Source organism: Chlamydomonas reinhardtii, chromosome 4 (genome assembly GCF_000002595.2).
Source record: "Chlamydomonas reinhardtii strain CC-503 cw92 mt+ chromosome 4, whole genome shotgun sequence".
In the NCBI taxonomy this organism is placed as follows: Eukaryota; Viridiplantae; Chlorophyta; class Chlorophyceae; order Chlamydomonadales; family Chlamydomonadaceae; genus Chlamydomonas; species Chlamydomonas reinhardtii.
Genome location: NC_057007.1, coordinates 58,200 through 78,804, shown reverse-complemented (window position 1 = coordinate 78,804; position 20,605 = coordinate 58,200). Strand labels below are relative to the sequence as shown.

The window sequence follows — 20,605 nt, the reverse complement described above, 5'->3', positions numbered from 1 at the left end:
CCTACTTCAACTGCCTGCCTGCCTGCCTGAGGGCCTGCTGCCTCGCTATCTGTCGATCTGCCTTTCTATCCACGCACAGAGGCGGTTCACACATGCCACGCCCACCGCGGCCTCCGGCAGACACATCCACGGCCATTATCATGGCACACGTGGCCGCATGCGTGCACATGCACATGTGGCGCATGACACACACAACCCCAGCCAGTCCGGTGCCAACTCCCGCTGCGTGCCCTACCCGCCGCCAGCCGCTAGCTGCTAGGCGGTGGCCCGGTGCTCGGCCCCCAGCGGTCCACCACCCCAAACCCTCAGTCCCCAGCCACTACAACCCTCTACAACCCTCCCTGCACCAGGTCTAACCTCACCCACTTGACAACCATCCCATCTCCCCCACACCGCCTCTGTCCACCGTCTCCGTCCCACACACTGCCCCCCGCTCATTCCTGTCCCACTCCCTCCTCCCCCTAGCTACCTCCCACTCCCTCAGTCCACCTCAATGGCCATCCCCACCTCCACCAGCGCCTCCCCCGGCAGCCGCCACCGCTCACTGTCGTCGTACGCAACCGCCGCCAACCACCTGAACAACAGACCCCACACCAACCACCGCACGCCACCAGACACCGGACCATACACACTCGCCGCCGCCAGCCCGACCAGACGACCCACACCGCGTACTGACCAGACCAGACCCGCCCGCAGGCGCTGCAGCAGGCGGCGGGGCCCCATGGGCGCCGGTGGCGAGGGGCAGGATGGCGCTGCCGTGGCGGCGCAGGAGCCGGGCGGCGGCGGCGGCGGGGGGCGAGGCGGCGGGGTCGGGCGGGGCGGCGGGGTCGGGTGCAGCAGCAGCGGGCGGGGCGGCGCGCGGATGGCAGCTGCGCCGCCGGTGCGGAGCTGAGGCCGGCTGGTGAAGTACACCACACCTGCAGGTGCAGGTGCAGGTGCAGGTGCAGTAGGGTGCGTGTGTGGTGTGGAGTGGAGTGGGATGGGACATGAGGGGGAGAAACGCAGGACGGCTCCCCGATGCCTGGGCCTAAGTCCCACACATGGGTGGTCTGTGGTGCGCAGCCGACCACCCACCCGCGATCCACCCATCCGCGACCCTCCTCCCGTCCCTACGTCATGAGGGCCCACACACGACACACGCGGGACATGCTTGGGAAAGGTGGACAGCACCCTTCCCACCCCCATCCCCACCCCACCCCACCCACCGTGCAGCCGCGCCCGCAGGAACTCCGACACCGCCGCCTCCACCTCCGCCACCCCCCACTGCTGACCCGACTGGGGAGGCCGCACGTGACCGCGGCGGCGGCGGCATCTGTCATGCGCAGGGGGCGGCGGCTGTGGCTGTTGCAGCGGCTGCGGTTGCGGCGCCTGCTGCTGACCCTCCCGTGCTGAGGCGACAGCGGCTGTAGCAGGCGAGGTGGGCGCGGCGGCGGCGGCGGCTGTAGCAGAGGCAATGCGCATTGGCCACATGCTACTGCTGCTACTGCCGCCGCCGTGGATCCGGCCGTGACCCCGGCGCTGCAGCGGCCCGCGACTGCGGGTGGGCCGAGCGGCAGCAGCAGCCGCCGCCGCCTCGTTGCCCTCACCGTGTTCGCCACTGCTGGAGCCGCCGCCGCCGCCGCCGTCGCCAGCTGCCATCATGGCCGCCGCCTCATCCGCCGCATCCACCTCCAATTCCTCCTCCTCCTGCCCCACCTCCTGCCGCTGTGGCCCTCCATGCAGGGGGTAGTGCGGGGTGTGGTAGCGGGGGTGGGGGTGGGGGTGGGCCTGCGGGCAGAACAACCATCTGCCTGCGCCGCCCTCCGCCGCGTCCGCCGCCGCCGCCTCCCTCTCCCCCTCGTCATCATCTTCATCCTCCCCGTCCTCTCCCCCGCTGCCATCGCCACTGCCCACGTCGCTGTCTCCATCCCTCCCCCTCCCACTGCCGCCAAGTCGCACAGCTGCCGGGGCGGCTGCCTCCCCCTCCTCCTCCTCTTCTCCCGCCTCCTCCTCGCCCGCCTCCTCCTCCTCCTCCGCCTCCCCCTCCTCCTCCTCCTCTGCCGCCTGCAGCCCTCGTGCCAGCAGCTGCTGCAGCAGTGCGCCGCACAGGGCGGACAAGAAGGCGGGGCCGTGGTCCACCTGGTCAAGGTAGCCATAGCGGGAGATGACCTGCTTGAGGGGGGCAGGGGGGGGGGCCTGTTTCTCATCATTCCCAATAAGAGACCAGAGACACGGAGACGTCTGACAGGACACAGGAGGAGGAGAAAGTGGAGGGGTGAGTCGCGGCGTGTGACCAGGGGAGGGGAGGGATCCGAGTGCCGGGTGCCGGGTGCGAAGACAGCGCCCCCCCCCTCCCCCCCCACACAGGACTTGCGCTCTGAGACAAAATACACACACGAACGAATGTACGACAAGTTGACGTACGTGGTACGGCACAAAGTAGGGTAGGGGGACTGCGACCCGTGCACACACCCACCCACACACGCGCCCACGCGCCCACGCACCCTGTAGAAGTTGGGCGGCAGGCAGCTGCCGACCCCCATGTCTGCCCCGCTGCCGGCGGCCCCGCTGTGTGGGAGCAGCACCTCCAGCCGCCGGCTCCGCGGCACGGAGGGCACTGGCAGCTGCCGCACAGACAGGAACACGCCCACAGCCTGGATGGCCTGGGGGGGGGAGCGAGGAGGGGGGGAGATGAGAGGTCGGGGGGAGCGGGAGGGGGAGAGATTGCAGATCTGGGGCGGCTCGCGTGGAGGTGGTGGTGGAGTTGGGGAGGGTGGCAGCATACCCCTGCACACATACACACCGGCAGCCTGCCGTGCAATCCACAGCGCACTCTGGCTCCAACTAGGGTTGGCTGAAAGGCTAGGTAACCAAACGCCCAGCTCCAACACTCGATCTCATCGCCTGATCCCCTCACCCCCCTCCCCCGCCTGACCTGCACGTTGCGCAGGAAGTGCACCAACACGGGCGGCAGCGCGGCGGCACCCTCCGGCTGCTGCTGAGGCGTCTGGGGGAGACAGGAACGGAGGAGAGGAGGCAGGGGATGACTTCAGGGGGAGGGACTGGTGGTACCCCGATGGCAGCAGTCAAAACATGTAGCAGAAACCCCTTCCCCTGGCTCTTCTCCTCTCCCAAACCCAACCGCCACCGCCACCTCACACCCAAACACCCACGCTACCACCCCCTCCCCTCCCCCCCACGCCTCACCCCCTCTCACCAGCTCATCCATGTAGTAGATGCCCACACCCTCCAGCACCGTCAGCCGCACGGACAGAGGGGGAGGAGGGGGAGGAGGAGGAGACAGGGCAGCAGACACGCCGCCCTCGGCTGGCGGCGGCGGCGGCGGCGGCGGCTTGCCGGCAGCAGCGGCGGCGGCGGCGGCATATGCGGCCGGCACTGCTGCAGCCGCCGACTGCTGCTGCTGCTGCTGCAGTCGCTGCTGCTGGTGCTGTGTGTGAGGGTGGGCCGAGGGCAGCTCCAGAACTAGGTCGTAGCCGTAGTCGTAGTCACTGCCACTGGCAGTAGCAGCACCGTTAGAAGCGGGCGCGGGATCGGGAGCGGCTGTAGCAGGGTACCCCAACTGTTGCTGTTGCTGGCGCTCTGTAAGCGGCGGCAGCGATGGCGGCATGTCGGGCGTTCTGCCCAGCCCCAGCCCTAGGTCCCCCACTGCTGCTGCTGCTGCTGCTGCCGCTGCTGCTGCTGCCGCCTGCTGCTCCGCTCGGGATCCCAGCCGCAGCAGTAGCCGCCGGTCCGGAGACTGAGGCTGAGGCTGAGGCTGAGACCGAGACCGAGGGGAGGTGGATGTTGTCGACGTGCGTGGCAGAGGAGGTAGCGGTAGCCGGGGCAGGGGCAGGGACAGGGGCGGGGGCGGGGGCGATGTGTCATCGCCGCCGCCACTGGGCCCTCTGTGGCTGCTACTGCCGCCACCGACCCCTCTGCGGCTGCTACTGCCGCCGGGTACGTCCCGCCTGCTGCCGCCCTCGCTGCTGCCGCTCACAGCCGCAAGAGCCACACAGCCGCCGCCACTGGGAGGCCCGCCGAGGGCCCTGCTGCTACTGCCACCCAGGCCACCTCCGCCATCGCTATCGCCATCTCCCGCACCACCGCCGCCGCCGCCGCCGCCGCCGCCGCCGCCGCCGCCGCCGCCGCCGCCGCCACGGCCCCCGCCGGCCTGCTGCTGCTGCTGCTGCTGCAGGTTCACACTGCGCCTCCTGATGCCGCCGCCGCCGCCGAGCCCGCCCGTGCTGGCTGCTGCTAGACTCCTGGCCGCTGCTACTGCCAGTGACACGGAGCGGCCCAGCAGCGGCGGCTGTAGCAGCGGCACTGGCGGCTGCGCCCCCTCTGCCGCATCCTCCCCAGCCCGCTCCCGCTGCTGCTGCGACTGCTGTTGCAGTTGCGCCTTGATGGCGGCTGTTGCAGGCGGCGACAGGAGGAAGGCGGCGGCGGCGCGGGCGGCGGCGGCGTGGGCTTGGGCCTGGGACTGGAATGGCGGCTGCTGCTGCTGCTGCGGGGGCGGTGGCGGCGGCGGCGGCGACAGACGTGTCGGGGCCATGAACCGCCGCCTCACAGCCGCCCAGCCACCGCTGCCGCCGCCCGCTGCAGCCGCTGCAGCCGCTGCTGCTGCTGCTACTGCTGCCGCCGGTGCTGCCGACCGGGCCGCCAGCAGGCGGTGCTCCTGACGCCCACGCGGCGGCTGAGACATCGCAGGCGGGCTGTAGCTGCTACAGCCGAGCAGCCTGCCGGAGGCAGTGGCGCCAGCACCAGCGGCAGTAGCGGCGCGAGGAGCAGTAGCTGCTGGAACAGCAGTGGCTGTAGCAGGTGGCGGCAGCGGCGCCGGCAGGTAGGTGGGTGTGGACTGCAGTTGTGAGTCTACCACCGCCGCCGGCTGCAGCAGCAGTGGCTGCAGTGGCTGCTGGCGCGGCAGCGGGCGTGGCGGCGTTAACTGCCCCACTGGGCTGCCGCCGCCGCCGCCTGTGTCGCCGAAAGCGGCAGTGGCTGCGGCTGCGGCTGCGGCGTGCATGAGTGGGTGGCTGTCACTGCTGGCGGCAGTGTCGTTTGAGTCCCAGTCCGGCCCCTGCTGCCGCTGCTGCCCCAGCCGAGGCGACTCCTCCCCGGCCACAACCCCACGGGCGCCCCCACCGCCCGACGGCTCGGGTCGCTGCCGGTCGCTACTGACCCTCAAAATGTGGCCGTAGGGCGGCAGTAGCGGCGGCGGCGGCGGCAGCAGTAGCGGACGAGCCGCCGGCCCGCCCTCATGGTCGCCCCCGCCGCCGCCGAGGCCTCCCTTCAGCCCGAGCTTGCCATCTCCACCTCCACCTCCTCCACCTGCGCCCTCCTGTGGCGGCCCCAGTCCCGGTGGGCCCTGCCGCCGCCGCCGCCGCGGCACCGCCCTCAGTCGTGCCCCCGCCGCCGCCGCCGCCATCCTCTCCGCCACCCGCCTGCTGCCCGCCCACCACACCAGCATCACACTGGCCACCGCCGCCGCCACCGCCAGTGTGAACCAGCCGCCCTCGGGGATCTGATCGCGTGAGGATGAGGGGGCGGGGGGGTACGAAGGCGGGGCGGGACGGGCGGGAAAACGTTTTGAGGAGTGGGTTCTCAATGTTCAGGACGTTTGTGGTACCGGAGCACAGCACCTGCCAAGCGGAGTGACACACACCCACACCCACACCCACACACCCACACCCACACCCACACCCACACCCACACCCACGCCCACACCCACACCCACACCCACACCCACACCCACACCCACACCCACACCCACACCCACACCCACACACCCATACACCCACACACACCCACACACACCCCCACACACCCCCACATCCCCCCCCACACACACACACACACCCACACACCCACACACACCCACACACCCACACACACACCCACACCCACCCCCACACACCCCCACACACACCCACACCCACACCCACACACCCCCACCCACCCCCACCCACACCCACACCCCCACACCCCCACACACCCCCACACCCCCACACACCCACACACCCACACACACCCACACACACCCACACACACACACACACCCACGTACCCACACACCCCCACACCCACCCACCCACCCACCCACACCCACCCACACCCACACACCCACCCACACACACACACACACACACACACACACACACACACACACACACAGCCTCTCCCGCCCTGGTGCCACATCTTAAAACCCCAGTCACACGCCCCCCACCTTGACGAGGTTGGCGCTCCACAGCGCCCCCTCCAGCACCAGCAGCAGCACCGCCCACAGCGCCACGAGCGCCAGGGACGTCTCCCACACAGCCAGCATGACCTGAGGGGGGGGCGGGCAGGGGGAGAGAAGGGGGGAATGGCAGGGTTACTGTGTGCGCGTAGCTGGGGGGGGGGGTTTCGAAAGGGGTAGGCAGGCGGGGTGAGGGATCAGGGGGGGCGGGGGACGGCGTGTGTTGGCGGTGTCAGTGGGCGGCCGCACAGTGTGCCGCACACCCCCACACAGGCCTCCGCCCGCCCCCGCTGGTGCCGGACTCCCACCGCCCCTGTCCTCCTTATATCCCATTATCCCCCAAAGTCGCCCACCCCACCCCAGCCCCAACCCCACCCCACCCCACCCCAGCCCACCCCAGCCCGAACCCCACCCCAGCCCCAGCCCCATCCCACCAGTGTGACCAGGGCTGTGGTGGTGAGCATGTCACTCATCACAGCTAGACCGTAGGCCTTGCCTGGGGGCGGGGAGAAAGGGGGGGGATGGGTGTGGGTGGGTGGGTGGGGGTGGGGGGAGACACGTGGAGAGCCGACACGGCTAGCCCTAACCCCGGCCGCATCCTGTGTGTGCATGGGGGTCCCTTCCACACACACACACACACACACACACACACACACACACACGCGCACACACACACACGCACACACACACGCACACACACGCACACACACACACACACACACACCTCGGCCTGACACTCCACACACGCACACACACACACAGTAGCCGCCCCTCCTCCTCCCCCCCTCTACGCCCCTTCCACAACGCCTCATGCCCACCTAAAACCCTAAAACCCACACACACTCAAGCAAACCTCCCTTTCCTCCACCCTCCCCCTCTCCCTCCCTCCATGCCTTATGCCCACCCGCCTCACCTAGCGCCACTGTATCTCTGAACCCAGACACACAGCCCACACACAGCAGCAGCAGCGCCGCGTTAGCCAGGGGCACGTACACCTGAGGGGGGGAGGGAGAGGGGGAGGGGGGGCGAGAGGGGGGGGGGAAGGTGTGCAGTTGGAGTGTGGGTGGGTGGGAGGGGCTATGTGTGTGTCCCATTCCCCGGTTTGCGTTCCTAACACATACACGCCTCCCCTGCCGCTCCCGCCCTCCCGCCGCCCCCCTTGCTCACCTGTGTGGCCGCCTCCACTCGCCGCCCCCCCGTGTGCACCACCCGCACTGTCGGGAAGGCGCCCAGCAGCATGGCCTGTGGGGCCCAGGGGTGTGTGTGGGGGGTGGGGTGGGGGTGGGCGGGGGGGTTGCGCAGTCAAGAAAGCGAGGGGTGCTGGGGGGGTGGGTGCGCCGGGACCCCACACCTGTTCCCACCGGTCTCGGGGGCGACTTGCATGCGCAGCCCATTGACCTCCCTCACCTCCCCATTGGGTTTGGTTTAGTTTGGGCTGGTATCTACTACCCACCGCCTTCCCCCTCTCCCCACCTCCCCCCTCCCCTCCCCTCCCCACCCCCACCCCACCTCACCTGCCGTACGATGCTGAACACGCCGCTGATGAGTGCCTGGCTGGCGACCAGGGTGGCCGCGGTGGCCAGCACCAGCAGCGGCACTAGCAGCTGGGGGGGGGTGGGTGGGGTGGGGGGGAGGTGAGGTGGGGGGCGAAGGGAGTGGAGAGGAGAGGTGGCTCAGAGTGTTGCACGTGTGCGTGTGTTTAAAGAGCTGTGGGAGTGTGTTAAAGAGCACAAGGAAATCATTGCGCAACGACAGGCAGGTTGGGGGGGATAGGGGGCTTCAGTGTATGTGTGTGTGTGTGTGTGTGCGCCTCACACACTGCCGCGCTGTTGCATTGCCACATGCACATGCACTCACGCACGCACCTGCTGCGGCGCTGCCTTCCAGAAGACGTCGGTCCAGTCGGAGGGCCGGTGTAGCAGGTGGGCGGCCTGGGGGGTTGTGTGGGTGTGCGTGTGTGGGTGCCTGAGTGCGTGAGTGTGCGGGGGTTGATATGTGTAGAGCGCTGTGCTGACAGGCGGACACCCCGGGAGGCCCGACAGCGCGTGACAGGGACCAGCGCCCGGTGTGTTGGGGGTGCAGCCCCAAGCGACAGGGCAAATAGCAGCAGCAGGAGCATCCCCGCCACACACACACACACACACACACACACACACAACACACACACACACACACACACACACGCACCTGGCCCAAGTAGGTGAGTAGCAGGCAGGGGTAGGCCAGACCCAGGAATGCAGCCTGGGGGGGGGAGGGGGTGGAGGGGCAGTCGATTGTAAGCCCAAACCAAGCGACGCGTGTGGGCTCTGCCCCTTGCCTTCGCCAGTCTGCCAGTCTCAAGCCTCCTCGTGTGCTTCGCCTCCGCGCCCTTTGTCGCTTCCCATTGTCCATGATGGGAAAGGTGAATGCGGAATGCACTACCCCACCCACCCCAGCGATCCCACCCACCACCAACACAGCTCTACCCCACCCCACCCCCCAGTATGCACCCCCCCATCCTGTACCGCTTTTCCAAACATTCTTGCAACCCCCCACACTCCCTCCCCTCCCCACCCGCTCTCTCGCTCTCACCCTGACGCTGCCCGCACTGAAGTGTCCCAGGTCCGCGAACAGCGCCTCCGTGCCCGTCACCGCCAGCATCACACCACCCAGGCAGCGCCAGGCCGCGGCGCCGTGACGGGCAAACAGCGAAACGCCGTGGGCGGGGTTGAGGGCTGGGGCGGGGCGTGTGTGCGTGTGTGTGTGGGGGGGGGGGGAGGGGCGTGTGTGAGGAGGAAGGCGGGGAGGGGGTGCCGTTTGGGAGGAGAGGTGTTTGTGGGTTGTGGGGGGGACGAGGGCAGGAAAGGTGTTGGTTTGGGGATGTCAGCCCCATTTAAAAACACAACGGCACGCACACCCGCACACCCACACACATATACCACATACACACAGGTACACACACACACACACACACACACACACACACACACGCACACAGCCTGCGAAAAGCACATGGGCGGGCGTACACTTGAACTGTTTCCGTTTCAACACACCTACCTGCAAATACCCGACCCCCCCCCCCCCCACACACACACACACACCCACACAGACCCGCACCTGCGACCACGCCCCACCCGCCCGGCAGTGTGGCCATGCCGTACAGGGCCAGGCCGGCGTTGACGGCCAGCCACAGCGCAACGACGGGCGCAAACACCACCCCCAACTGTGTGGGCAGGGGGGTGGGAGGGGGGGTCGGGTACGGGGGAGGGCACATATTGGGTGAGTTGGACGCCAGCGCGTTACCCTTTTACCTTCTCACACCCATTTCCCGGTTGCGCCCCCCACCCACCAGTTTGGGCTGGTACTTACAACCCCCGCCCCTGCCCCTCCCAGTCCGCACCTGCCCTGTGCCCGCCTGCTGCGCTGTGAAGAGCCCCACAAGCAGCGCCACCGTCACGCCCACCACCACCTCCTGACTCAGAGCCGGCACCGCCACCCGCAGACCCGACACCGCGGACAGCACTGCGCAGAGGCGGGGGGAGGGGGATGGAGGGAGGGGGGAGAGGAGGGAGGGGGTAGGTGGTGAGATGGGGCGGGGGAGTAGGTGGTGAGAGGGTGCACTAAGGGGCGAGCCGCCGTACGTCGTAAAAGTAGAGTTAGAAGCGTAGAACCCAGGTGGGGTGCTCACCACACCCTGCTTCTCAAAAGGGGGCGCAGCCCTACCCGACCCAGTCCGTTCCAGGCCGCCTGCCCCAAAACACGCACCACCACAATCACATACAAGACGACAATCACATGCATACACACACAGCCTCCCCCCTCACCCGATATGGAGGGTGTGAGTACTCCATCCCCAATGAGCATGGAGGTCGCCACCACCGACACGCCCCACAGAGCCAGCTGCGCGCCCCGGCTGCGGCGGAAGAAGCCCCGCACCGCCTCCGCGTCCGCACACCCCCACTGCCACCACCGCATGTGCCGCCGCCGCCGCCACTGGTCTTGCCGCTGCTGCTTCTGCTCGGCTGCTTCAGCGGCAGCGGCGGCGCTGCCATTGGCTGCTACTGCTGCTGCTGCTGCCGGCGGCGGCGGCGGCGGCGGTCCCCTGGCCCCGTGTGGTTTGATGCGCATGTGGCGACACAAGAGGGAATAGAGAGCGAAGGTGCCGCCTGGGGGGAGGTTGGGGGGGGCGCGGGCCGGGTGAGTGAGGTGTGTGTGAGGGGCGAGTGAGGTGTTGAGAAGGCCAGCGGGATCAAACCCTGGGCAGCCAGTCCGCGGTGCGGCCGCGCACTGTCTCCCCTCGCCCGCCCACCCACCCACCCACCCACCCACCCACAACCTGACTTCCGACTGCGACGGTGCAAAACACCGAATCCCACTCCCCCCCGTCTGGTTCGGAATGAACTACCACCACCCACCCACCCACCGCTGTCCTCACCCACCCTGCCCCCTGTCGTCTGCCGCCAGCACCACCCCGCAGTACTTGGCCGCCTGCGCCGTCAGCACCCACAGCACAAGGCAGGCCGCACCCAGCACGTCCGCCTGCCGCCGCACAGGGGGAGGGGAGGGAGGGAGAGGGGAGGGAGAGGAGGGAGGGAGATTAGGGGAGGCGCGCGCGTGGGGGGGGGGGGGGTGAAGGGAAATGCGCCCATCCTGTATGTTCGATATCTGTGGCCCCATGCCGCGCCCTCGTTCTCAACCCGACACCCGACATCCCCCCACCACAGACACACGCTCATACACATACACACGCGCGCCCACGCACCCTGTCGGGCATTCCGGGTCCGCCCCCCGCCGTCGACCGCAGCTCTGTGAACACGCTGGTGAACACGTACAGGGGACTGGTGGCGATGTCGCCGAAGATGACGCCTGGGGGGGGGGCAGGAGAAGGAGGCGAAGGGGGGAAGAGAGCAGGGGGTGGGGACAGGGGCAGAGGCAGGAGGGGGTGCGGGCAGGGGGCATGTGCAGCAGGAGGCGAGCGGGAGGGGAGGGGCGGACTGGCGTGTGGGAGAGGCGAGCGCTGCCAAATACACGCACAGCAGTGAAAGGCTGTGAGCGCCCCCACTCACCCATCCATTTCCACAGTCGTGCACGCATGCGCCTCGCCGCCCCTGCCCCTGACACTGCCCCTGACGCGACTGCAGGAGGCGCCCTGTCCCCCTGTCACCCCCGCTCGCCCCCCCCCGGACCCCCCCCTCCCCGCCACTCACCCACAGACGCCCACGCTAGCCCCGCAAACGCGCCCCAGCCCAACGCGGCCCCGTGGCCGCCCCCGTGGCCGCCCTGAGGGCCGCCGGGGCCCGGGTGGGGGCTGATCATGTGCGGGTGGTGCTGCTTCTGCTGCTGCTGACCCGCGCGGTGCGTCTGTGTCGGCTGCTGCTGCTGCTCCGGCTGTTTGGCTGCAGCTGCTGCTGAAGCTGTGTTGCCGTCCAGATTGATGCTGCCAACGCCGCCGGCTGCCCCATCCCCCCCTCCTCCTCCTCGTCCCCCGCCCCCTTTTGCTGCCGCTGCTACTGCTGTTGATGTCGGCTGCAGCTCCGCCGCGGCTGGAAGGGGCGGCCCCACCCCCCACTGCCACCGCCCTCCTGGTCCCGGCCCCCCTGCCTCTGCAGGGCCACTGGGGGGCTGGGTGGGGGGTCGGGGCCAGGGCGGCCAGCTCGGCAGCAGTGGCGGCGGCGGCAGTGCGCCGGGGCCGCCCCTCGCCTCAGCGGCGGCTGCGGCCGCGTCACCGGCGGTGGGCCCTGCTGCGGCCGGACCTGGCTGGGCCGGCATTGCAGCTGATGCTAGGTGCGTAGTGGCTCAGCCAGAGCTGGGGGCCTCAAGCCCGTCAAGCTCAGGTTGCAAAGTGTTCGGTCGTCTTCTTTGTGAGGAGCGAGATGAACTAAGTCATTGAAAGGAGCAGAATTGACGCGCCATTTAAGTGATGTGGACTTACGAATCCGTGGCTGGGGGCGGGCGCGGCCTCCCGGGCCTCCAGAGCACCTGCCACCCCTCTTGAGATCCCGCGGGTCTCAAGCATCTGCAGCTCGCACGTTCGCACAAACACTTCAACGAACACACGACTCCGGCTTTTACTTCTATGCCGCAATCTCCTCCCGCTGCCTGTCGGGCTGAGCTACTCGGTCTTCGCCTCGCAGTCTGGCTGCACTCAATGCCCACCGCACCCCAAACACAAGGCTTCTCACCCATCACCAGTTCACGAGTTCACTCCTTGGTCTTCGTCGTCCCTGAAAATGGGGATATCTTCTCCGGCGCCTACCACACAAAGGCACAGCGCCTATCATACAAAGCCCGAGAGCCCACATCCGCCGCTGGTGCACCCGCAAGTGGCTCCTGAACGGTGTCCTTCCTGACTGACGCCCTGCTCTACGGCGTGTCTTATGCCTTCCGGTGCTCACACTGCACTACCTGCCATCTGCCACGTGCAAGACCCACGCATTCCTGCTAATGATAATCCCAGCTGCTCTGCTAATGACATTCCAAACACACTCAGTTGCAGCACACCGGCGCGCTCACACTACCTGAAGCTATATGCAAACACAGACACTCGCAGCACACCGACTCTGCCTCCCGCCCGGACAACCCCAGTCCGGGCCCCACACCCGGCCCCGCCTAGTGCACCACCTAATGACCCACCTGGGGTGCTAACATATTAGAACGGAGCTCGCCAGTGTGTGCATGTATGCGTGCGTGTGCGGTGGGTCAGTGCCGGGACCGCCGCGCAGCCGGCACCGCAACCTCCGCCGCCGCCACCTCATTGCGAACAGCACCGGCGGCAGCCCTTGTCCCAGCCACCTCCGTCTCCGCATCTGTCGCCACCGCGCCGGCCCCTGTGCGCCCGCGTCCCGCCGTCGGCCCCTGCCCGCGCCGTGCCGGCTGCGCCCGCCGCACAGCCGCCCCCACCCCTAACGCCGCCTCACGCTGCTGCTGTTGCTCCTGCTGCTCCTGCTGCTGCTGCTTCCTCCCCGTCGTCTGTTGCTGACGGCGGCGACTGCTGCCTGCCCCCGCCGCCCCCGCCGCCTCCGCCTCCGCCACCGCCGCGGCCCGGCACTCCTCCAGCCAGTCCGCCCAGGCGGCGGGCAGGCGCCAGCGCAGCCCCCCGCGCAGCTGGGCGCTGAGCGCGACCAGGCGGTGCGCGGGCAGGGAGGGCAGCTCCGGAGTCAGCCTGCGTGGGGTGTGTGGCCGCGGGAGTGGGCAGGGCGGGAGTGGATATGAGTGCGTGCAACTTGACAGAAGATGAAATGCGTGTGTGGGTAAGCGTGCGAGCGTGCCTAGAGCCCTGTCCCCGCCCTCAGCACGTCACGCCTCTCCTCCACCTCTCCTCCCCACCTCGAGCCCCCCCCGCCCCCCCGCGCCACCCACCTGGCCAGCAGTCGGCCCTGCACCGCCGCCTCCACCGCCCCGCCCAGACCCAGCGCCGCCCAGGCCGACACCAGCCCCAGCAGCAGCTCCGTCTCAACAGCGCCGCAGCTGCTGCTAGCGCCACTGCTGCCGCTGCCGCCGGAATTGGGGGCCGCCGCGGCTGCAGGCGCAGAGCCCAAGGCAGAAGGTGGGGAGGAAGGAGCGGCAGCAACCGTGGCGGCTGCAGCGGCTGCAGCTGCTGCGGCCGCTACCACATCACCGTGTGCAGCCAGCGCCGCCACCCACAGCCGCCGCCACTCCAACACCGCCACTGCTGCAGCGCCGTTGGCAGCCTCGCTACTGCTACTGCCGGCGGCAGCAACTGGTGCGGCTGCTCCCGGTGCGCCCGCTGCTACTGCCGGCGGCTGTAGCAGCCCGCAGGCGGCTGCCAGTGTGCCCACAGCCCAGCCCATGGCGGTCAGGGAGCGCAGCGGCAGTGCGCGGCGCGGGACTGGTGGGGGCTGCACGGGGGTGCTCTCTGCCCCCGCACCCGCATCCGCGCTTGCCCCCGCCACTGATGCTGCTGCCGGGGCTCCTGCCGCTGCACTGGGAGCGTCGGGCACCGACCGCGGCTGTAGCGGCTGTGCCGGCTGTAGCGGCTGCAGCAGCCTGGTGTCGAGGCAGTCGGGGTGGCGCAGCAGCAGCAGCCGGCAGCGCGCCGCCAGGGCATCCGCCAGCTGGCTGCTACAGCCGACCGCGTTGCTGCTACTGCCGCCCGTCCGGGCCTGCAGCCGCGCCAGTGCTACAGCCAGCGGCAGCACCAGTCGGTCTGGCAGTTCCGGCAGCGGCGGCTGTAGCGGGCCGCCGGCTGGGGCGGCCGGGGCCGAGCCCGGTTGTAGCTGTAGCAGCTGCAGAAGTGCTGTGTGCAGGCGGGTCAGCTGCCCGCGGCCGGGGGTGACTCCCAGCTGTGCGGCCGCAATGGCGCCACGGACCACGTCTTCACCCCGAGCCCGGATGCCGGGGGCCGCGGGGGCCGCGCTGTCAGCAGCGCTGTTGGCGCTCGAGGCATCGGAGGCCGCTGACCAAGACGACGCAAGCAGGGACGCCCACGCCCGCGCCGCCACAGCCCGCTGCGCGGCCTCCAGCGCCGGCCCGTTGCTGCTACTGCCGCCGACCTGGTGACGCCGATGCAACGGCGACGCCCCGGCTGCTACTGCCGCCGCCTCCTCCTCCTCTGCGACCTCACGAGGGCCGCGGCGGCGGCGGCGCCGTGCCGCGCCCTCAGCCGCCGCCGCGGCAGCCGCCGCTGGGAAGCGCTGCGGCCGGTCGTGCCGCGGGTGTGGGTGCTGGTGCCAGTGCTGTGCGTGCTGCTGCTGTGTGTGCTGCTGCACCTGCGAGTGCTTGTGCGCGCCATGCCGGTCCTTGTGCGCCTTGCCACCCCCGCCCGCGGCGGCCGCAGCCGCCGTAGCAGCCGCCAGTCGGAGCCGGTGCAGCCTGTTCGCAGCCGCGCCCCAGGCCGGCCCGGCTGACTGACCACCACCCACACGGAACAGTCGCCGCCGTTGGGACCGCTGGGCGCTAGTGGTGGAGCCAGCCACAGACCCGGCGGCGCCAGGGGAAGCCGCCGCCGACCGCCGCCGCTGCCGCGCCGCAGCCGCCGCCGCGAGCGCCATAAGCGTCCTCGCCGCCTGCTGTGCAATCACGGCGGCACTGGCTGTAGCATTGGCAGTAGCTGGCGGCAGTGACGGAAGTGACTGGGCGGCCGGGGCCGGGGCCAGGGGCCGCGGCGGCGGCGCGCTGTGTCGGAGGGCTGCCGCGGCCAGTGAGGGCAGCAGCGGCCGCAGCTCCCGACTCAGAGCGGTCATGCCGGTGCTACTGCCCACACTGCCACTGCCACTGCCCACCCTGCCACTGCCGCTGGCGGCAGCAGCAGCTGCCGGGCCCGAGGCCAGCAGTAGCAGGTTGGACAGGCCCTGCGCGCCGAAGTCCTCGGGGCGCCTGCAGGCCGCCTTGACCCAGCGGCGCGCCAGGGCGGCCGGCGGCGCCCAGCCCAGTCGTGCCCAGGCGCCCGCCGCCACCGCCACGTCACCCGGACTGGCCACCTGCGGCTGGGGGTGCGACTGTGGGTGCTGGGAGTGCTGGGGGTGCTGGGGGCTCTGGGGCTGGTATGCGGGCCTGGCATTGGGCCTGGAGCCGTTAGCGCTGCGTGCGGCGCCAGATGCTGATGTGGACCTGGAGTTGGCGGTGGTGTTGGTGGCAGCGCCAGTGGTGTTGTAGCCACACAGCTCCTGCCACCGCTGCACCACGCACCGGCCCAGCTGCGCAAGCCGCTGCACGTTGGCGTCCTGCGGCCGTGCAGGCGGCGGCGGAGGCTGCAGGTGACGCTGCTGGTGCTGATGCTGGTGCTGCTGTTGCCAGCCGCCGCCGCAGCCCAGGGCAGTCGACTGCTGCTGCTCGTGTGCCCGCCGCCAGCCACTGCTACTGCCGCTGCCACTGCTACTGCCGCCGCTAATGCCGTCCATGGAACGCAAGGCGCTGCCCGCCCCTGCTACAGCCGCTGCAGCCGCTACAGCTGCCGCAGCCGCAGCCGCTGTAGCCACCGGCACGTCCATGGAGCTGAGGGAGCCGGTGGGGGAGGCCGTGGGGGAGGCCGTGGGGGAGGCCGTGGGGGAGCCGCTCCCCGCCTCCCCCTGCTGCTGGCTGGCGGCCCTGCGGTTGGGTCGCTCCATGAGGGACACCGGCGACCTGACAGCAGCAGCAGCCGCAGGCGGCTGGGAGGGCCCCCCCGTGCAGATGCCGGTGCCGGCGCCCTGCCGGCGCTGCTGCTGCCGTGTGGCTGAAGGCGGCGCCAGCAGTCCGCCCTCCTCCTCCTCCCACAGCGCAAAGGGCGAGTCGCACTGGTCAGCCCAGGCGCCCCAGTCACGTGCAGGCGGCGGGGCGGGAGCGGAGGCGGTAGGGCTCGAGGCGGAGGCGGCAGCAGCAGGTGCAGGGGGGCCCGAGGTCGCCGCTGCTATCGGGGGCCGCGGTGCGGCCGTAGGTGCCGGCGACGTGGGTGCAGGGGCGGCGGGGGAGGCTGCAGTGGGGGAGGCCCCAACAGCTGCGGCAGCGGCAGCGGCGGCAGCGGCCGGCACTGCCGGCACTACCTCTGCCTCTGCTACTGCCACTGCTACGACCGGCGGCCGCTGTGGCTGAGGTGACGGCACAGGGCACGGCTGCAGCGCCAGGCCTGCGTCTCCGTGTCCCTGCCCCTGCTGCTGCTGCTGCCGCTGCTGCTGCTGGCCCCACAGCGCCGCACTGAGTCGCCCCACCGCCCAGGACAGCTGGGACAGGTCTCGGAGGGTGGGGGCGGCCGACACCCGCCGCGTCGCCACCCGCACCAGCGTGCCCAGCAGAGCCTCCGGGCTGCTGCTGCTACTGCTACTACTGCTGTCGTTGCTGCTACTGCCGGCCTCACCGGCACCTAGGCCTGGTGCGCTGTGCGGCAGTAGCCAGGTCTGCAGTCGGGCCATGCCCCAGGCCACACCCACCAGCGGGCCCGGGTGCAGGTGAGGCAGCTGTGCCGCCAGTCGCACACGCACAGCGGCACACCAGCCCGCAGGAAGCGGCGGCAGCGGCGGCAGCTGCTGCCGCCTCGTGGAGGGCGAGGAGGCAGGTGGAGCTGCCGCCGAGTCCGAGGGTGAGGGCTGGTCCCACAGCTGCGCCAGCGCCCACAGCACTGCGGACAGGCCGCGGGGGCCCCAGCCGCCCACCACCTCGGGCCGCGCCGAGTCCGCGAACCACGCGGCCAGCCAGCTCATGCTACAGCCACTGCTACTGCCAGTGCTGCTACTACCAGTGCTGCTGCTGGCGGCCTCCTCCGGCCCAAGGAGGTCCCACGCCGACAGCCCCGTGTCGGTCGTGTCCGTGCCCCCCCGGCCCTTCCCCCTGGTCCCACCCAGCGCCAGCAGCACCATGCCGTACAGCAGCACCGCGCTCTCCGGCCCACTGAACTGACCCCACCGGGGGCCGCACGCGCACTGCAGGGCGGTGGCAGCAGCCGCACACCCCGGCCACCGCCCTGACGCCGCCCCCGAGCCCGCGGCAGGCGACGTGCCGGCGGCACTGGGGCTCTGGTCCGGGTCCGGGTCCTGCAGGTGGCCCCTCTGCCGCAGCCGCGCCAGGGCCCAGGTCACGTTGCTGAGCTCGCGCGCGCTCAAGGCGGCCAGACGCGGCGCCGCCACAGCCGCCGCCGCCAGCTCCGCCGCCAGCGCCCCCAGCCGCCCGCCGTAGTGCGCCTCCGCCGCCACCAGCGCCGCACCACCCGCCAGCCGCAGCGGCTGCTGCTGCTCCTCTTGGGGGCTCCGCCCGTCCCCGTCCTCGGCGTCCTCCTCAGGCGTCTCAACGGCACCCGGATCCGCGCTGGCCGGCCCCACCGGCGCCTCCACTGCGCCCGCCCCCTGCCTCCCCCACGGACCCGGCGCCCCCTCCTCCTCCTTCTCCGCCGCCGCCTCCTCCTCCGCCGCCAGGTGCGCCAGGGCCACCAGCGCCGCCGCCACATGAGTGGAGTTCAGCAGGTCGGCGCTGGCGGCGGACAGAGGCGGCGGCAGTTGGGACTGCTGCGGTGGTGGTTGGGCCAGCGGTTGGGGCTGGGCGGCAGTGGCGAGCAGCAGCAGCGCCCCCAGCTCCTGCAGCAGATCACGTCAGCAGCCGCAAGTGCGGGATGTGGAAGGTAGGGGCGGGGTTCGGGAGGAACAGGCCCAGCACCCGACCAGCTGCACACAACCGCACAGGGAGGCCTTTGCCCCCCCCCCTTGGCTGCACCACTGCGCGCACAGCCCCAACACCCCCTTTTTGGACATGGTATTGATGACGGTTTCATTCGCCCCAACCCCTTGGAATTTCATTAGCGGTCCGTCCTGCTCAACGAACCCACCTGCCAGCTCTCAGCGCTAGCCAAGGCTCGTGTGAGTGCCGCGCCGGAAAGAGGAGCGCCGGCCAGCGCCTGCCATTGCTGCCGGGTCCAGAGGGGACCCCAGCCCTGGCCCTGGCCTTGGTCTTCACTTGCGGCCCTCGTCGTGCTGCTGGCTGTTGCTGCTGCAGCGGCGGTGGCCACCTGTGGAATGGCACCAGCAGTGTTGCCCGGCAGTGGCGATCTCCGCCGCACACCTGCACGACGTGACGACCGGCGAGCGCTGCCACTGCCGCTACTGCCCCTGCTGCTACTGCTGCTGCCGCCGCCGTAAGAGGTGCTGGGCGCGTCGTCGCCGCTTGCGTCCTGCTGCAGCCGCCGCAACCGCACCTGCTCCGCCGCAGCCGCCGCATCCGACGGGTCGGACTGCACCGCTGCTGCCGCTGCCGTCGTTGGCGTCACTGCCGCCACTGCAGCGCTGTGGCCGTTGAGGTCCACACTGGAATGCACATACCGCCGCCCGACCAGGTGCGGTGCCGCCACAACAAGGACGTTGGCCGCCGCGGCAGATTCGCAAGCGTTCAAGCCAGCGTGCTCACGAGGCAACGGCGCAGCTCCTGCCACTGCCCCTGTCCCTGCTACCGCCACTGCCACTGCCGCAGTCGGCACGGCAGTTGCTGCTGGGTGCGGCAGCCTTGGCGCGAGCTCCCAGCAGCCACCGCCGCCATGCACGGCCGGGGTCAGCTCCAGTGGCCCGGCCGGCCGGGCGTCGGGGCCCGCGGAAGGCGAGGCCGAGGCGGCGGTCAGTGCGGCGGTGGACGACACGGAGGAGACCGCGGCCGCCACCACGGCCGGCGCAAAGCCGTGCTGTGGGTGCTGCTGCAAGTGGTGGTGCTGGTGCTGGTGGTGGGCAGGGCTGCAGCCGCTGCCGGTTGGTCGGGCCGGCGGGGGCTGGTGCGGCTGCGGCTGTGGCGAGGAGGACGCTCCGGGGGTCGCGGCGCGTGAGGCCTGCAGAGCATCCACCAACCAGTTAGCAATGCCGGCCCAGACGGTGTATTACTTGCGCCGTAGCCACCAGAAAGCCCGAGCTGCTGATGCCCTTTCCCCATCCACGTGGCACTGCCAAGAGCCCGTCGGGTACAGCCCCTGACCGGCCCTACAGGTGCCCCCGTCCTCCCCCCACCACACATCTCCTCAGTTGTTACCACCTGGTAACACCTGGCGTATGGTCACGAAGCCTGCCTGTGACATGAATCAACAGGCGCCAACCTCCTCACCTTGAACGGGCCGGCAGCGCGACCACATGCCCCTGCCGCCAAGAGAGCATCAGGAGCTAGCACGCCGCCCCACGCGGCGCCGGACCAGCGAGCGCGGGCGGCGCGGCGCGAGGCGAGGTGGCTGCGCGAGGAGGGGGCGGGCGGTCCGCCGGCGCTGCCTGGAGCCCCGGCACCGCCGAGGCCGACCCCGACATCAGCCGCGCCGACTCTGCGCGGATTTGCAAGGCCCACATAGTTCAGCTGTGTGTATTTGCGCTCAAAACCCAGGTCGAATCGCCACGCAAGCACCTAGGCTCGATCCTCCCACCCGCATTCAGCACCGGACGACTGCAACAAGGCTCACCTCAACATTTATAGCAAGAATCGAGTCTGGACGTGTCCATCGGCTTCACCCGAGGGCCCGCATCACTGCGGGACGCAAGCTTGCTCTTTGCCAATAAGCCGCTCCTGGATCTTCTGATTTCAAGTGACTTTGTTACTGCAGTTATCGTTGTTATGAATGGGATTTTGTCAAACGCGAGCGGCGTCGCAAAGATCGTCAAAATACGCACGCCTTGTGTCTCAGGCGTTTGCGACGTATATGTTCCAAGCACACGAGCTTATGTGAATGCACGAACAAGTCAGGGAAGACAGCAGGGGCAAGGATCTCGGCGAGCGCAATGAGCGATTTTTGCCGGGCGCCAAGAAGCGAGTTCTTTGCATATAGGTTGGTATACAGCAAGCACGTAGCTTCCTATCAACACATTTTGTCCACAAGCGAGCAAGCTCTCACCAGCTCTCGCTTCAGATGGCCAGGGCACAGAGTTCAGCTTTGGTCAGGGTCTTAGAACTTGATGATTGTTACGGACGATGTGGCGTAAATGGGGAAGCCTGCGGCTTGGACTTGAGGTGGCGCGGGTGAGGCAGCGGTCC

At 69.8% G+C, this 20,605-nt stretch overlaps 2 protein-coding genes across 2 annotated transcripts; both read right to left on the bottom strand.

Moving 5' to 3' along the window:
- Nucleotides 1–47: 47 nt before the first annotated feature.
- Nucleotides 48–12,039, bottom strand: CHLRE_04g214657v5 (uncharacterized protein). The gene is made up of 22 exons (XM_043061668.1): nucleotides 11,944–12,039; nucleotides 11,398–11,604; nucleotides 10,953–11,056; nucleotides 10,630–10,729; nucleotides 10,015–10,356; nucleotides 9,591–9,712; nucleotides 9,308–9,413; nucleotides 8,783–8,925; nucleotides 8,399–8,452; nucleotides 8,077–8,142; nucleotides 7,726–7,815; nucleotides 7,379–7,453; nucleotides 7,125–7,206; nucleotides 6,646–6,707; nucleotides 6,200–6,301; nucleotides 3,977–5,497; nucleotides 3,197–3,754; nucleotides 2,915–2,986; nucleotides 2,484–2,642; nucleotides 1,206–2,148; nucleotides 677–917; nucleotides 48–574 (listed from the first exon to the last, which is right to left on the bottom strand). Exons 1-22 carry the CDS (start codon nucleotides 11,957–11,959, stop codon nucleotides 481–483), a joined length of 5,259 nt encoding a protein of 1,752 aa, XP_042924958.1. The 5' UTR covers nucleotides 11,960–12,039; the 3' UTR covers nucleotides 48–480.
- Nucleotides 12,040–12,097: 58 nt separating this feature from the next.
- Nucleotides 12,098–20,529, bottom strand: CHLRE_04g214545v5 (uncharacterized protein). Its single transcript, XM_043061664.1, has 5 exons — nucleotides 20,037–20,529; nucleotides 19,694–19,901; nucleotides 18,441–19,424; nucleotides 13,550–18,192; nucleotides 12,098–13,352 (listed from the first exon to the last, which is right to left on the bottom strand). The coding sequence occupies exons 1-5, from the start codon at nucleotides 20,042–20,044 to the stop codon at nucleotides 12,890–12,892; spliced, it is 6,306 nt and encodes a 2,101-aa protein (XP_042924957.1). The 5' UTR covers nucleotides 20,045–20,529; the 3' UTR covers nucleotides 12,098–12,889.
- Nucleotides 20,530–20,605: the final 76 nt, after the last annotated feature.

Bases quoted from the DNA above. Each gene is read 5' to 3' on its own strand.
- CHLRE_04g214657v5 (XM_043061668.1), bottom strand. The intron at 6,302-6,645 runs GTGGGATGGGGC...CCCCCCCCTCAG, and splicing joins CCACAGCCCTGGTCACACTG to GTCATGCTGGCTGTGTGGGA. The intron at 2,149-2,483 runs GTGCGTGGGCGC...CCCCTCAAGCAG, and splicing joins TGCCGCCCAACTTCTACAGG to GTCATCTCCCGCTATGGCTA.
- CHLRE_04g214545v5 (XM_043061664.1), bottom strand. The intron at 19,425-19,693 runs GTGAGGAGGTTG...GATGCTCTGCAG, and splicing joins GCGCTGCCGGCCCGTTCAAG to GCCTCACGCGCCGCGACCCC. The intron at 18,193-18,440 runs GTGGGTTCGTTG...GATCTGCTGCAG, and splicing joins CTAGCGCTGAGAGCTGGCAG to GAGCTGGGGGCGCTGCTGCT.